The 16,408-nt window shown below is 48.7% G+C and overlaps 5 protein-coding genes across 5 annotated transcripts; 3 read left to right on the top strand and 2 right to left on the bottom strand.

Moving 5' to 3' along the window:
- Positions 1–51: 51 nt before the first annotated feature.
- On the bottom strand, positions 52–3,419 carry MCYG_04792 (dual specificity protein kinase YAK1; the record flags this gene model as incomplete). Its single annotated transcript, XM_002847009.1, has 8 exons — positions 52–875; positions 940–1,294; positions 1,352–1,370; positions 1,526–1,785; positions 1,840–1,999; positions 2,066–2,265; positions 2,346–2,641; positions 2,882–3,419. The coding sequence occupies 8 exons, from the start codon at positions 3,417–3,419 to the stop codon at positions 52–54; spliced, it is 2,652 nt and encodes an 883-aa protein (XP_002847055.1).
- Positions 3,420–4,837: 1,418 nt separating this feature from the next.
- MCYG_04791 (DNA repair and recombination protein RAD26) lies at positions 4,838–8,663 on the top strand (the record flags this gene model as incomplete). Its single annotated transcript, XM_002847008.1, has 3 exons — positions 4,838–5,014; positions 5,071–5,144; positions 5,213–8,663. The coding sequence occupies 3 exons, from the start codon at positions 4,838–4,840 to the stop codon at positions 8,661–8,663; spliced, it is 3,702 nt and encodes a 1,233-aa protein (XP_002847054.1).
- Positions 8,664–9,389: 726 nt separating this feature from the next.
- MCYG_04790 (conserved hypothetical protein) lies at positions 9,390–10,329 on the top strand (the record flags this gene model as incomplete). The annotated part of the gene is made up of 3 exons (XM_002847007.1): positions 9,390–9,498; positions 9,557–10,141; positions 10,202–10,329. The coding sequence occupies 3 exons, from the start codon at positions 9,390–9,392 to the stop codon at positions 10,327–10,329; spliced, it is 822 nt and encodes a 273-aa protein (XP_002847053.1).
- A 1,626-nt stretch (positions 10,330–11,955) lies between these two features.
- MCYG_04789 (conserved hypothetical protein) lies at positions 11,956–13,208 on the bottom strand (the record flags this gene model as incomplete). The annotated part of the gene is made up of 3 exons (XM_002847006.1): positions 11,956–12,099; positions 12,289–12,942; positions 13,008–13,208. The coding sequence occupies 3 exons, from the start codon at positions 13,206–13,208 to the stop codon at positions 11,956–11,958; spliced, it is 999 nt and encodes a 332-aa protein (XP_002847052.1).
- A 1,279-nt stretch (positions 13,209–14,487) lies between these two features.
- On the top strand, positions 14,488–15,892 carry MCYG_04788 (universal stress protein family domain-containing protein; the record flags this gene model as incomplete). Its single annotated transcript, XM_002847005.1, has 3 exons — positions 14,488–14,510; positions 14,532–14,922; positions 14,984–15,892. The coding sequence occupies 3 exons, from the start codon at positions 14,488–14,490 to the stop codon at positions 15,890–15,892; spliced, it is 1,323 nt and encodes a 440-aa protein (XP_002847051.1).
- Between the last annotated feature and the right edge of the window lie 516 nt (positions 15,893–16,408).

Genomic DNA, 16,408 nt, shown 5'->3' with positions numbered 1-16,408 from the left:
GTTGGGGTTGGTCGGAATATATGTGAATGGAAAACAGGAAACCAAAAGCAATCAATGCCACTGATTCTGGTTCATGAAGCCATCTCCCAACGCCCCGTCCTCGAGACTACGTATGAAGTCTCTATTTCGACCATGTGAACCGTTGTTTCTCGCCCGGCTTGTTCGCCTTTGACCACCGGCACCGGAGCTTGACGAGTCAGCATATCCATCTGCTGGGGGTGGGTAGTATGCTGGACTAGGCTGTAGTCGAATAGGCGAGTTGGGGTCCAAATGACTGGCTACACGCTGTATAGATTGTGGGATACCACTTTGTTGCTGGTCCATCGTTGTAGCGCGCTGTCGGCCGGCACGGGTAGTGGCCTGGGCGTACAAGTTCTGAGAACTATATTGTGTCTGCTGTGGTGGAAGTGACATGTGGCCCGTTTGCATGATGGGCATTTGGTAGCCTTGCTGCGTAGGGTAAGGTGGAGGAGGACCCTGTTGCTGTTGCGGCTGTTGTTGCGGTGGCGGAGCTTGTTGCTGTTGCTGGGCAGTATACATGTTATTGTAGACCGGTGGAGGTTGATTGTGGGGGGCGTTGAACTGGTTCATCTGAAGAGCGTAGGCAGATTGGGCGGCGGAGTTTGCTTGGGCCTGGGCTGCTTGGGCGCGTTGCTTCGATGCTGCTTCCGCTGCTTGTTGCTGCTGGACTCCTGGGGCGACAGATTTGTTGATGACGGAGGACTTAAGGTGAACTGGCGGGACAAAAGGTTGGGTGAACTTTTGCTGTGTGATGAAGGGGTGAAGTTTGGCTTGTTGCGGCGACCATCTCTCTAGAGGGTTGATAGATAAGAGGCCGCGAACAAAGTCGATGAATGCAACACGGTTGTTCATCTCTGTTATCGGCGGATTAGCTTCTGCTTCACGAGGGGATAACATACGGGAGTGATATATAGGTACCTCTATCAATTTCAGCTTGCTTCATATTCTTTCTCGGCATCGCGTATGTTCTAATTATTTCCGGTAGTGTGGTAGCCTGGAAATACTTCTTGCTTGGTTGTTCCTTGGTGTTGTGTTCGCGAGAATACTGCTCCATGCTCTTCAGCCTGAAGCTCCGCCGACCAAACTCATCCTGCGTCTTCTCAAAGAATTCACCAGCTTGTTTCCCGTTTTCAAGCATCCATACTGGAGGCAGGCCCAACATTTCTGTTATTCGGGATATTTGGTTGTATCCGATCCGGGGAAGAGAGGGAAGACCGAGGAATAGCTCGACAACGATACATTCAGGGACCACATATCGATTGCCGAGGAGTATCTACATGGATATTAGTAATTATGAAGGTGGATAGTTGAATAGCAATGCTCTGCTTACGGTAATCCGAGAAGGACTTCTGGAGAACGATAGAACCTGGATTGTATATAGGTATAAACAGTCTGTCGTTCGTCACACGCTGATCCAAAATCTATAATTTTGATAATCGGGCTCTCGAGGCTGCCCGGTCGTTAGCTAGTTATCTGAATATCGGAACGCGAGAATATAACGTACTTTTTCAAAAGGATGTTCTCCGGCTTCAGATCGCAGTGTATCAGCCTGGCCTTGTTCAGGAGTGCGAGTCCGTTAAGTAATTGTTGGGCAAACACCCTCACGAGCGTGGTACTCAAACCACGGAACTGGTTCTGTTTGATCAACTCGTAGAGATTAACGCTTAACAGCTCAAACACCAAACATAGATGCTGGCGGTGGATGAAGGTATCCTTTAGCCGGAGTAGATGGTGATCGTCGTTCTTGTCTAGCTTGCTACTTATCTGTTCACTGTTAGCAGATAAGAATGGCACGCATGGTGGGTAACCGAAACATACCAAGTCTAGGACAGAAACTTCCATCATACTCTGGTTGAAGTACGCAGTTCTGTTCTTAATAACCTTTACAGCAATAACTTCCTGTGTCTTGAGGTTCTGGCACTTGACTACTTGTCCAAAGGTTCCTTGACCGAGGACATCGAGGATGAGGTAGCGGTTCCTAGTAGTCAAAGGGTCAGTATGTCGTTGCCAGCTCGACGTATGCAAAGTGTCAAGTGTCTCGTACTTGTGATTTGCCTCCTCGCTGCCGAGAATATCGTTGACGTAGAGGATATAGTCGCTATCATCGTTATCGTAGCCGTCGTTCTTGACACCTTTGCTCGGCTTGGTCAACACACGTCGAGGATTCCTAGATGATTCATACTTGAAGGTCGGGTTGCAAATTCGATACGTAGCAGGCAGGTGCGTCGTGAGTGCTTGCAGAGGCTAGTGTAGATAAGATAACGATTAGCGCTGGACAATAAAAACGGGCAAGTTGCGGGGAAGGAGAAGGGAATGGGACATACGCTAATGAACCCTCCCTCCGGGTTTGCTCGTCGAAATGCAGGTTGCTTGTTTATTCTAGGCTTCAGTTCATTGATAGATTTGATACTCTGGAATTTCGGTACGGGCCCTTTTCCCATCCCTGCGCTAGGACTACCGCCAGCAGATTGAGGCTGATAAGAAATTGGGCGATGAGGCTTGTCTTGGCCAAAGGCGGAATGAAGCTGAAGGGTGGCAGACTGCGGATAATATCTTTCAGGACTCATGTCGTTGGACTGCATAGGAGGCAGGCGTGGTGCGTGTGGTCGTGAGGGTGCAGCTGGAGATGTGTCAGCAAGACGTTCAATGCAAGTGTTTGTTGGGTATCTTGGTTCAGGAAAGTGATCATTGGATCTAGAGCTGAACGATGGACGCTGATACTTTGATCCGTGTACAACGGCAGGGAAAGTGTGAGGTCTCTGCCCAAGCAAGAATGGTGCTCTTGACCCATCGAAGAGTGGAAGGGTGGGAAACTGCTGATTTCGAGATAACTGAAAATAAAACTGGGCTGACAACATACATGGTGGTGACTGATATGACTGAGAACCCGCAAAGTTATTCGTATTGGTAGGCGAAGGGTGTGAGCTCGACTGTGCTGTGGGAGGGAAACCATATGTATTCTGCGACGTGTTTGGACTTATATTATACGGCAAAGTGGGCGAGAGGGCGTTCATGGGCGAATATCTGCGAGCAGCGGAGGAGGTTTCTTCGTTGGCCAGGAATTGCGACGAGTTTCGCTGGTGCGCGGGCGGTCGAGCGGCATATTTGGCTCTGTTGTACGGGTCCGCGTCTTCCATGTGAGTGTCCTGATCGAGGTCGCGAGCGTTGGGCGTGCCCGAACTGGTGCCGGTGCCAGATGGAGAGGGAGCCATGGAGGTCGGTCTGAGGCTCGGAGGCACCTTGGACACGCTGCCTGGCGGCTGGTACGTCTCGTAAGTGAAGCCGCGAGGTGGCTGGTGTGTCTGTCCCTGGTCAACGGTTGTCGGGCCAGCGCTGGGAGTAAACTGCCCAGGCTTGTTTCCCGGTATATCAGAGTAGTTCTGCCACTGTGGCTCCATCTTTGGACTCAATATGGTTTGTTATGTCTATCTTGGATGGTCTGGCTGTCTGAGGCGTGTTTATCCAGGTGGCTTTGTTGTCAAGGTGAAGCGATTGTGAAACAACGCCGTGCTGTCTATACGTCCGTCACGGAGAAGACGGAGCAACTGTGTACCTGGAGTTGTGTATGTCTCGGCTTGCGGGTATGTATGCGAATCGAGGCAACGGATGAGAATAGACCGTTGCGACTTGGGGGTTATGTATATTAACGAGGTGGGCGAAAAAACGTCTTAGCAATGCATCATCGGACCAGCCAGGCATCAACGAGCTTGCAGCCGCAGGTAATTGCAGAGTACAAAGGTCAGCGTCGAGCCATACACCAGAGCATGGAATAGAGAGAGAGAGAAACAGTCGATGGCGGTGGTAGTCGATGTGGTGGTGACAGGTGGAGGTGGTGGCGGCTGGGGGGAAAGCGATAACGACCCAAAGGAACCCCAAAAGCAGACTGACTCGAGGGCGTCCCTTGACTTGAGCCTCGTCTGTCTCTCCAGCTGTCCGTCCGTCGTTGTTCTGCTTGTCCCTCTGGTTGGTGATGGCGATGAAGAGGTTGAAGAGGGAGAAGAGGGAGAAGTTGAGGTTGAAGTTGAAGGTCGATAGTTTTTTTTTTTTTTTTGGCGAAGTCAGCAGTCTTTTTTGCTCTTCCAACTACAACTACGATAACTACAGACAGCCAGCATTATATATACGCACGAGATGATGAGATGACGGCGAGGGGATGATACTGGATAGATGATGCTTCTCTTGGATGCTTCATACAGAGTACAGACACGGCTTGGGTAGATGTACTTGTGCCTCCTACAGCCCAAGCACTGTCGAGCTGCCTGATAAACAGAAGCAGACGTGAAGAAAAGAAGAGAATTAAAGAGACCAGCGAGTCTAGCTACGTCTTGCGTGAGAAGAGCTGGCTCTCTTTGCTCGCCTTTCTTCGTCAGTATCTTCCCTAGTTATTGTCTCTACCAACATCCAACATCCAACGTCCAACATCCACTTATAAAACCCCAGAAATAAAACGCATAAACCGCATCACTAACAGCCTTCAAGCCTTCAAACTTCGACCAAGATGAACAAATACGAACCATGACTAGAGCTGACTAATCTCGTATAGCTGCATCTTGGTAGCTTTGAAGCGATAAAACCGATAGAAGGACGAGAAAATCGAAAAAGAAAGGCGAGATCGAAGCAGAGAAGTAGAGAAAAAGAGAAATGAAAGACAGTCGATGGTATGTTCGACCTCTACTGAGATGTAGAAAGCTTCTGATCGTGGACTCGATATATCAGCCGTAAGAGTTCGCCTCTGAGAAAGCTAGGCAGCTAGGCAGCTATCTACATATTCTATTTCTACAGAGTATCAAAATACATCCACCAGCTCTGTTCCACTATGGCGGACACGGAACCAGATGGAGTGCGTTCAGCAGAGACGTCTGATGGTGTACAAGCTGCACTTGACGAAGCTTCGCAGCAAGACGTCCAGGGCACCGACGAGTCTAGCCGTCTGAGAGCCCTCGATGCTGACATTAGAGACCAAGATGACCTGGAGAGAGACATCACACGCCAGGTGCGTCAGACTGATATGTTCATCCCTCGTTTTAAACCGATCTAACTGGTCGATAGGCCGATAAGATATTAAAGGAACAGGCTAATGAGCGAGATATACGGCGTCTCGAACGGACCAGGCATGAGAAAGTGTATGTTCCTACCCCTGGCCTTTTAATTCCGCCTCATTCTAGCTATTGACAGGTTTTATCTGGTACAGAAAGATTGAGTCGCAGGTTCTCAGGCTCCATCAGCGGCTCTCTGAACCTATAGGTACCTCTGCGCGGGTAAAGTATGAAGCGGATATCAAGAATGCCGAAAGCCGCTTGACGCAGTTAGAGACCGACCTAAAGGAAATACAGCAGCGTATTGAAGAGCGAGACCGGGAAGAGGATGATACTGGTGTCGGCCATGAAGAAGGTTCGGCGGCCAGGAGGCTGCCTAGCGAGTCACGAAGGGACTATCTTATACGCACTGGTAAGATTACGCCCTTTTCGCGCATGGGAGGTGTAAGGGGAGACGACATGGCCACGACATTACAGGGTGCCTTGTTCGAGGCGGAGGATGAACGGGATGAAGAGATTGCGCTTGAAGAAGCGGGTGGACAGCCTGTCGCTTCCCATAGACATTTGATGAAGCCCGGATTCGATGATGGGCATTTTGAAGAAGCTACCAGACCGTCGAAGAGACGGAAGGTGACTGGTGGTTCGAGTCTGGCGCTTAGCTCGCCCGCTAGATCGGACGAAGAATATGTCGACCCTGATGCTGAAGCAGATGAGACAGAGGAAGAGTCCGTAGATGAGGAAGAGCAGAACTCAGATGAGTCGACCGTACGAGCTCGAAAGAAGAAAGGCAAAGGAAGAGGAAAGGGGAAGTCCACGGGCGTTATCGAAGACTTCAAGGGGGTAGATGACGGAGACGAGAGAGTCTACCAGTCACGGCTGCGAGACTGGGTACATAGACGGTCTGAAGCTCGCGACCGTGCAAAACTAGAAGCCCTACACCTTTCTGGAGAGGACAGGAACCCCCAGCCGGGCGATGATGCCCAGTCCTCTGGAGGACAACAAGAAGAATGGCATCTTCCGCACCCAACCACACCTGACACAGTACTTGATGGCGGCTATCAGCTTCCTGGGGACATATACCCGTACCTCTTTGACTATCAAAAGACTGGCGTTAAATGGCTATGGGAGCTCTATCAGCAGCAGGTCGGCGGTATAATAGGTGACGAGATGGGTCTCGGTAAAACCATACAGGTCATTGCCTTCCTGGCTGGCCTACATTACAGCAAGAAGCTAAAGGGTCCTATCATCGTTGTCTGCCCACCCACTGTCATGAAGCAATGGGTTAATGAGTTTCATGACTGGTGGCCACCTTTCCGCGTCTCCATACTACACACCTCCGGAATCGGGATGGTCAATCTGAAAAGCGAAAGCCAGGCCGAAGACCGCTACACCTCAGGTGCATGGGGGGACCGGAATTCGACTTCACAAAGGGGCGGCAAAGCTGCTCGCCGCATCTTGAAACGAGTGTTGGAAGACGGTCATGTACTGGTAACTACCTATGCGGGGCTACAGACATATTCCTCTCTCCTAATACCTGTAGACTGGGGTATCGCCGTGCTGGACGAAGGCCACAAGATACGTAACCCCGACACCTCGATCACCATCCACTGCAAGGAACTACGTACCTCCCACCGCCTAATTCTCTCTGGTACGCCAATGCAAAATAACCTAACCGAACTATGGTCGTTATTCGACTTTGTCTTCCCCATGCGTTTGGGCACGCTAGTCAATTTCCGGAACCAATTCGAGTTCCCCATTCGAACCGGAGGGTATGCCAATGCCTCTAACCTACAAGTTCAGACGGCAGCAAAGTGTGCAGAGACGCTCAAGGATGCCATAAGTCCATACCTACTCCAGCGGTTCAAGATGGATGTTGCAGCCGACCTGCCTAAGAAAAGTGAGCAGGTTCTCTTCTGTAAACTCACGAAGGTACAAAGAGCGGCTTACGAGGCATTCCTAGCCTCGGGGGAGATGTCCTCCATTCTGCGTGGACGGAGAGAAGCACTTTACGGCATCGACATGTTAAGGAAAATATGCAACCACCCTGACCTCACGCAGCATAAGACCTTATCGCTGAAAACGGATTATAACTACGGCAGCGGCGCAAAGTCAGGAAAGATGCAAGTTGTCAAATCACTATTGGAGCTGTGGAGGGATACAGGACATAAGACGCTACTGTTTGCTCAACATCGAATCATGCTCGATATCCTTGAACGCTTCATCAGGGGGTTTGACAGGTTTAATTATAGGCGTATGGATGGGAATACACCTATAAAGGTCCGTCAGACTATGGTGGATGAATTCAACAACGACCCAAGTCTACATGTTTTCCTCCTCACTACAAAAGTAGGTGGATTGGGCGTGAACCTCACGGGTGCAGATAGGGTCATTATCTACGATCCGGACTGGAATCCTTCTACAGACGTGCAGGCTCGTGAGAGGGCCTGGAGGCTGGGGCAAAAACGTGAGGTGACTATCTATCGGCTTATGACCGCCGGTACGATTGAGGAGAAAATATACCATCGACAGATATTCAAGCAGTTCCTGACAAACAAGATTCTTCGGGACCCCAAGCAGCGCCAGACTTTCCAGATGAGCGATATGCAGGATCTCTTCACGCTTGGAAACGATGGGCCCACAGAGACGAGCCAGATGTTCAAGGACGCAGACGTCGTGTATGAAGATGATGCTGCAAAAAGTAAAGATGCTAGGCCTACCAGCCACCAGCAGCAACAACGACGACGACGACAGGCTGAGAATAAACCTGTCAAGGAAGAAGACCGGAGGATCAGCCAGGTCACTGGCGTCGCGGGCTTGGAAGAATATCAAGGCGAAGCAAGCTCGCCAGGAACCCCTCAACAGGAGAAAGAAGGCGAGGAGCCTAAGTCCAAGGCTGAAAAGCCAAACACAGACGCTCGCTTGATCGAGAGTATATTCTCTCGTTCCGGCGTTCTCTCTGCCCTCGAACATGACCAGATCATCCACGGCAAGCGAACGGTCAAAGCAGACCCGAAAATCATCGAGACAGAAGCTAAGCGTGTCGCAGCAGAGGCAGCCAAAGAGCTTCTCAAGGCAGAAGAAGTTGCTCGCACTGTGCCTGTCGGCACACCCACTTGGACCGGTCAGTTTGGCACTGCAGGGCGTCCGGGCCAGGATGTGGCGCCGTCCGGCACCTCTTCTATCTACTCTGGCGGCGGGAGTACGGTCCGTCGAGCCATGGGCGGACCATCATCTGCTAATCTGCTCGCGAATCTTGCCAACCGCAGTGCTAGAGGGGGCAGAGTAGGCACTCCGTCTGCTTCTACGTCTGCTTCTACGTCTGCTTCTGCATCCGCGTCTGCGTCTGCGTCTAGGTCCGGTACACCGAGGACTGGAACGCCAACGGGCAAGGACTTTATGGTTATGATACGCGACTATATCATCACGCACGGCGGGTCGGTCTATACACAGATGCTGGTAGACCATTTCAATCGATTCTGCGACTCTCCTCGGGCAACGGCGGAATTCAAAGAGATTCTCCGGACGATTGCTTTCCTCGATAAGTCGGGAACGGGCACACGGGCGAGAGGCAAATGGGTCCTGAAGCCCGAGTATGCTAAGAAGTGATTCCATAGCTACATAGTAGTCAAGATATCCTTGCCCATCGCCTATCTATATACTTCTTCTCCCTCCTTCAATCTTTTTTCTATATATATAAAATCGATATAAAATATGAAACTTGCGTATCAGGGGTAACAATACTGTAACTTATCCACGTGACTCACATTATATCTCCAGCTTTCAATAGCGTATTGACCTACTCCCGTCGTGTATCGTACTGTCACGTAGATCTACGATCTTTTTTTTTACTCCAAGACTTTGTCTCACTTTTTCTTTTGCAAGACAACAACATCAACTCTCGTTTCTCTGCATCCTCGACAAGGGCTGCTCTTTTTTTTTTTTTTTTGCTTCTCTTCAGGTTCTTTTTTTGCCTTGTCTGCTCGTTGCTCTTGTATATTCGAGTTCGTTTTGACCATATAATTAATCCTCTACCTTCGCTGCCGCCGTTTGTACTCTTCGTTTGCGTTTTACGGCGACCTCCTTAATCATCATCACTGAGGACCTATCGTCAACGAGCCTCTAACGCTGTGGAAGGAACATACAAGGACATTCACATAGCTCAACTAGCCTTGGAGAACGGCCTCGACGTTACCTACTCTCGTTATCGAAGCGCCTCCCGGTCGAACGGCCTCCTACCGACGCCATAGAGGCTGCCAACGAGAGCAGCTTGAGCAGGTCCACCAGCGTCCTTGCCTCGAATAATCTAACTGAATAGCCGATAATATTGCAAGAATGAAGTCGATTAAAGTCACTTTCGTTCTCCTCTCCCTTGTGATATTACTATCACTCGTTTCGGCATACTCCCCTCCACAGAACACCGGAATTGCCATAAGAGCAGACTGTAAGCCCCATTGAGGCCCTTCCCTACAGTTTTACCGTCTAACTAATCGTTTTAATAGCGTCATCCGGAGATTCAAGCCAAACAGGCAAGCCGACTCAGACGAGTCAGAGTAACAGCGAGAGTTCAGGGTCAGGCAGCGGAAGCAGCGAAAACACTAGTGATAAGCCTACCCCAACTGAGAAAGATGGAAGCTCCAAGACAAATGACAAAGGAACGAAGACGACCAAAAAGCCCACGAGCACCTTTGTCGACCCCCGAAAACCACCTGGTGGTATTGTTATGGTCACACCTGGCGTCTTTGACCCATCTACTTACGTCAAGATCGGAGACAAGGCTACCTTTGCGTGGAATTACACTTCTCTCGTCATAACGCCATCTGCCGTCGATGTCGTTGCGTACTGCCAGCAAAACGATCATTACTACACCATTACTTCCAACAAGACGGTGGAGGAAACTGGAAGGGTTGTCTGGGATACCGAACCGTATAAGACTGCTGGTGTCCGTCTTCTAGTCGAACATTATACTCTGATTGTACACGATGTCAAGCGCGGTCCCACTGACCCTGCACCAGCCGGTGAGCTGGGAAACTCCAGACCTTTTATCTTCGGAGTCTACTCCCCCCACAGCGACCCTAATCTCAGAAGTACGTTTAAGCATATCCTAGCTTATCATTCTACTTGCTCTAACATTATTTTCCTTATAGAACGAGCCATGGGCAGCGCAGCCATCTCCGCCACTGAGCATCAAGCTCTCTGGTTCATGTTTGGCATGGTTGGAATCACCATTGCCTCATTCACCTGGTTTGCCAGCGGACTAGGCCTATTTGCTTAAGATACGAAACCCAGCCTTCAGCTTATCATCTACTGACACGACTTTTTACCCCTGAATTATTAAGAATTTTAACTCTACAATTTTGAACTTTTATCTACTTATTGATGCCTGCCTCTTTGGGATTGACTGCTAGCGACGTTTCCTTCTACTTCCCCCCATATTTATCATTCTTGATGCCTTGTGTTCTAACTACGGATATAAGAGTACCTTTCAAGATACTTCTCCATTTTCCCCCCGTCTCCCCTTCCTTCGATAATAGTGCACTTGATAGGGCTGGGTTGGTCTGGTTGAGGCTGTATATAACACCTATATCTTTCGTGTGGAGTTTTGTGCTTCGGGGTTTGATTGAAAGGAATTTGATGATGAAAAAAAGCAGATGTTTTGCACAATAATAACTGAATACATGCTGCTAGCAAATCATCTCGGTCCCGTTAGTATTGGCTATACTCTAGACTGTGGGGGCAAATGTGCTTGTTGTGGATGCAACTGGGCTGGTTTGGTATTAATCTAGACTGAAGATCTCTGGATGGCAAACAAAAAACGCATCCATCATGCATGGCAGGGCAAGTTTGGGAGATCAACGTTGCCCTTCCGTCCTCGCGCATTTAAGTCTAGGTAGGGAGATCGACCGGATGGAGGTAGCATGGGCGTTATAAAGAATTATCCGGTTGGCGGAGCCGTATACTGCCAGCCGTAGGCATTTTCATACATGTACATACATTAATGTTTGTTTCATTCTTACAATTAAAGCAATTCCTTTACGAGATGCATCAAACTATCCATGATCATCAGGATGGGAAACATGATAAACAGAGAGGCCGAGTTGTATGTTTGGTTGTTTGCTGGATAAATGAAGTTAATCTAGGTAGGCTCTGTTAGGTAAATGGCGAATATACATCGATGACTGGGCGGTACTGGGTAGTCATATGCTAAAAAAGATGACAACTTTCTGTCTTTTTGAGTAGATGGGCGGTGAGATGCAGAGTGTGTGTTTTATCTAGGGGTGATCTATCGGTTTGGTTTGATGGTATATATATTAATGGCGAAGTAGAAGGCAAAAAGGGGAGAAGACACAAACCAACTTCATCCTGATATACTCTAAACCTTTAGAAGTTAACGTGTTTTGATCTTCTGGCGCGAGGCGACCCTTCCTTTGCCTGACTCAAACTCCTTATTGTCGTAGAAAATCCAGTTCCTCGGGATAAGAAATCCTTGGATCCCATGGTGTCCTATCGCCCACGACATCAAATAGGCTGGATATGGCCTAAGGATCCTCAGCCAGGAAATCCACTAAAGTGGCCGATTGGGAGGAGGTTGAAGGATGTTCTCTCCAACAAAGGCCCAGATATGTTCATTGGGCGTATCGACAAGGCTAATTCTACTCCACATACACCTCGATGGTCAAGATGGCACGATCTATATGGCTGGCAAGGAGATGGTGACGAAAACATGTTACCACCCATATTGCCATTCTCTGATCGAAAGCTGAAAAGATACGATTTTCGAACGAGAAAATATCGGAACCCAGACGAGAAGTCTTGGAGCTTTGTGGAATACCCGGATAATAACGAAAATGGCAATATAAGCACACCGATTACTGTCTGGGATACCGCTGGAATACAATATTCATATCCCCACTGGCAGCTCCACTATGGAGAAGGGGACTGGAATTGGCACTAGAGGCTTGTTTTGTGGGTTTAGGCGGCGTTGTGTTGTGTGGAGGTACTCAGGAGGCATTGTGGATGGAATGGTTCCCATATTGTTTTGGAGCTGTCGTTGGGTACAGTTACTGTCTTTGGATTCCTGATGGTAGGAAGTTGAGCATTGGCTTGGATCATTTTCCTGCATGCGACACAAGGGGACCTCTTTATGTCGGTGTATGAAGAAATCATTTCCTGTTGTAAGAGGTTAGGCATTCGCGATCAATATGCAAAGCATGAAATAGAGGTATGAACGTACCAGGAGATACTGGAGATCCCATTGTCGCTGCCGTGACTGAATATAATCTAAGATTTCCAATGCCAACTTTGACTGATTCTGCTGAAACCCTGTATTGACATGCCACATTTCCGAGTCATGTCCAATGTTACCACGAAACCTCTGCACGTAAAAAGTAGTTGATATGCTCTGTAGGTCCACGGAAAATCGCTCGGCGTCGTCTGGTGAGATAATATGTAGAGTGATGCCGGGGATATTCCTCATTTTGAAAGTTTCAACTATGCCCTTCCAGCCTCCAACTGCTGACTCTAGCTTCTCCTTCTCAAGCTTATCCTGCTGCATCGCCTTCATTTCTTGCATTTGCTTTTCATCCCTATCATGGGATGCAAGAACTTCTTCATAATCACACTCCCATATGTTGCTCATATGAGGGTACTCTCCATTCCGATCCCTGAGCCTTGCGTCCACTCGATCAAGGATCTCAGTCATCTCAGGTGAATTCCACGAAGTTTTGAAGCTCTCAATCTCAGCCATGCCGCTGCGTGCTGACTGTGATAGTTCCTGACATAGCTCCTGGGGAGACTTTTGATATTTGTCACACCCTGGAGGCTGGGTTATCACGGGTTTCAGAGGGCCTAGCAGACGCCCCGGAAGAAGGTTTCGGAGTTGATTTATCTATGATTGATCAGCTTAGATTCATACCAGGCTAACTGTCGAGACAGTAAAACCACACAACTTACTTTACCATGCATCTGCTGCAGAGTGCACAGCGCGGACACCAATCGCCGTTCATCGCCCCAGTCATCATGGCTGTTGGCGTCCACCATCTGTGAATCTTCAGCTAGCCCCGTTTTGACTGCGTTGGCGTCTCCTAGCATGTTCGGAGGGGGGGCAGCCGGTTGACCAGAAGCTGTGTGGTTTCCAGCTACCTGAGGATTCATTGTCATACAAACTGAAGACGGCTCTCTCTCCTTCTTCTGTTTAGACAAGGGTATCACTAGGAACAGGCGGAGCTGCCGGCGCTGTATCTGTCCACTAGACCAACAAAGCCTATCCTATTATCCGTATTACCGTATTATTCTGTTGGTTGGTCATTATCATCAACCCTTTTGCTTCTTCCTTCAAAATGAACGATGTCAAAAGATAGATGTCACGTGAATTAAAGTGCTTACTAAGGCACACCCCGGCCTTTTTTTCTTCCTTCTCGACTCTCAACCAAGAATAACTAAATAGAACAAGCTACTATGTAGCTCTTCTCTAATGGCGGTCAACCTGAAGGAGACTTGGCTTTTATACTGTGATATCTTCCCCCGTACAAGACGAGAAGAGGCGCTGCTGTCCATTGTCCTGACGCAGAGGTAACAAAGCCCTCCCAACCATACCGCAGGACCCACGGATTTGCCCGCTGACTGATATCATAAACTTGGCAGCGAGAGATTCCTTATCGGCACGCTATCTCGAAGCGACCCAAACGACTCATAACATTCGATATAAGTTTAGGACGAATTCCAAGACGGCTGTTGGGCTCCATACTACTCTGTGCAGTGCAAGCTTACCTTTGCTTGGTTTGACATATCTGAGAAAGGGCTTACCTACGAGAGTGGCTGGCTTTTGCGATGCTGTCATCCTTACAGTCTTCACCGGCAACCAGTACCTCTGCTCTGGCCTCAGATGCTGCCTTAGGAACACATAATGAAAGCCTAGGGAACCACCAGACAGATGGATCTTGTTATTCAGCGTTTGAGAATCGGTTGCGTTCTCGATCTATTCAGTTCAACACCTCGCGGACTGATGCTGCGCTGCGGGAACGATCAACGGCCAGCTCAAGAAAGAGCAGTCTGAGGAGGATACCGTCTCCGCCGCCTCCAAGGTACGTTAGTTTGTCATGAGCTAAGGATACCTTCTTTACTCTCTCCTCTCGTTCCTCTTTCTTTCCCGCGAGCCTCTTGGAGTCGCTGGGGTGCTTGGAGGCAATGTTCTGTATGTGGGTGGCCGAACTTTGAACCACAAAATATTCGCGCTGCTATTGATACATACATTATTCTCCTCCCTTGCATTAGCTTGTTTTCATATTGGGATTCAGTGCTCTGATTTTGAAACGCTGTGACTAATGCCCTGCCTCGAGCCGGAGACGATTCTGATTGTATCTTATTTCGTTAAGATATATACTGCTATATCTCTTGAGAAGCTCAACTTGCAAATGCATTAATTATCTGGCCCATGGCTAGCTTGACGAGCTATATGTACTAATAACATTATTCTAGCTCCTACAATCGTGGAGTTTCGTTTGATACCTTCGACAACCGAGATGCGACCGAATATTCGTTGACCTTAAATTACAAACACAAGGATTATAGGAATACGCGCCGCAGTCGGACATTTCTCTGTGGCACAGACCAGAACGATTATTCCGATTTTGCTCTGGAATGGCTGATCGATGAGCTAGTTGACGATGGAGATGAGGTTGTGTGTTTACGGGTTGTAGACAAGGACTCCAAGATTGCGAGTGACTCCGGCGTGGAAGAAGGTAGATATAGGCAGGAAGCAGAGAAGCTACTCTCACAGGTGATTGCAAAGAATAGGCAGGATGAGAAGGCCATTAGTTTGGTCATGGAACTGGCAGTGGGTAAAGTTCAAGAGATCATTCAGCGGATGGTATGTGAGCATCCATAAAACCTAAGACTGTAGCCTTTTTATGCTAACATGTTAACTTAAGATTCAAATATATGAGCCAGCAGTGCTTATTGTGGGCACCCGAGGTCGTAGCCTTAAGGGGATGCAGGGTCTACTCCCCGGCTCTGTATCTAAATACTGTCTGCAGCAATCGCCCATTCCCGTCATCGTTGTTAGGCCTTCGAGTAAGCGGGAAAAGAAAAAGCAGAAACGACTAGCCGCTGACCCTGCTAGAAAGAGCTACAACCACTTTTTGAAGATGAGTGAGGCTCGTGGAGGCTTGACTATTGATTCTTCGCCCAGTGGGAACAGTAGCACGTCTAAACTTCCGGGAGAAGAGGGAGAGACAGGTGAAGCTTCTACAGTAGCTCATACTATCAAAGCTTCTTCTACCAACGGAGATACGGAGGATCACGATCACGATTCTCAGTCCTCCGTACCGAAAGACGCTGGCGTTGATAATGATGATCCAACGGGAACTAGAAGTAACTCTACAGTCACCAACCCTGAATCGCCAAGTACTGAACTTTCCGGAGGAGCTCTAAAGAGCCCGTCCTTGCCCGTCATGGAGAGCCCTAACCTGAGTGCTAATGATGATGATGAGGACGAAGCCGAAGAGGAAGACGAGGATGATGCCGGTGAAGGTGATGTTACCTATACAGATGCAAGTTCTCGGTTAACTGCTGCGACCTCGGTCACCGATACCTGCACGGGTGACTTAGCGGAGGAAGAGGCGGCATCAGCCACTCTGCCCAACACTATGTTAGCTGCAGAAACAGAAACTGCAGATCCCGCAGAGAATGGTAATCACAATGCTGAAAAGGTCCCAGACGATAGCAATATTCGCTTATCCGGTAATGAAGCTGTCGACACCTCGCATCTCGGCTCTCCCAAAGACGCAACTGCTGCCACGTCTCCAGCCACTGTCGAACAGCCAGATGATAAAGCTTGAAACTTTGGAAGTACCAAAGACAGCAGAATAATTTCGGTCTAGGCTCGATTCTATATAGTCATCTCTCCAATCCGTCCTACTCTATCTGTGCAAGAATCCATGCGCCTCATTGTACGGAGTACTCCTCAGGCTTTCCTTAACCTCTTCTCTCCTCCCTCTCGAGTTTCGTTGGATACCTGTTCCAAGGTCTCCTTGAGCCAAAGTTTTTCTTTTGCTAGCATATTTTGATGCAAGTGTTAGGTTCGATATTCTCCGATGTTCTTGTCAAGCCCTCTCTCTTCGTGTAATGCAATAATGCAATTGTTTTTTTTTTGGCGTTTTGATGGCTGGGAATTCGAAGCAACCTGATCTTTACGAATGGCTGCTTTCCTCCAATTTTCTTCTTCTGCAGCCACGACTTGTTTACTCCATACATAGTACCTGTTTCTCCCTTCTGCCAGCCAAGTGCACGACCGTTGGATTTGCTTTTCTTGATGCAAGAAGAGCTCTAGTTTGCTGTGTTACAAACATAAACAT

The sequence above is a fragment of the Microsporum canis genome, genomic scaffold (assembly GCF_000151145.1).
Source record: "Microsporum canis CBS 113480 supercont1.4 genomic scaffold, whole genome shotgun sequence".
In the NCBI taxonomy this organism is placed as follows: Eukaryota; Fungi; Ascomycota; class Eurotiomycetes; order Onygenales; family Arthrodermataceae; genus Microsporum; species Microsporum canis.
Note: the sequence above shows the minus strand (reverse complement) of the source record. Positions and strands in the feature narration are given on the sequence as shown.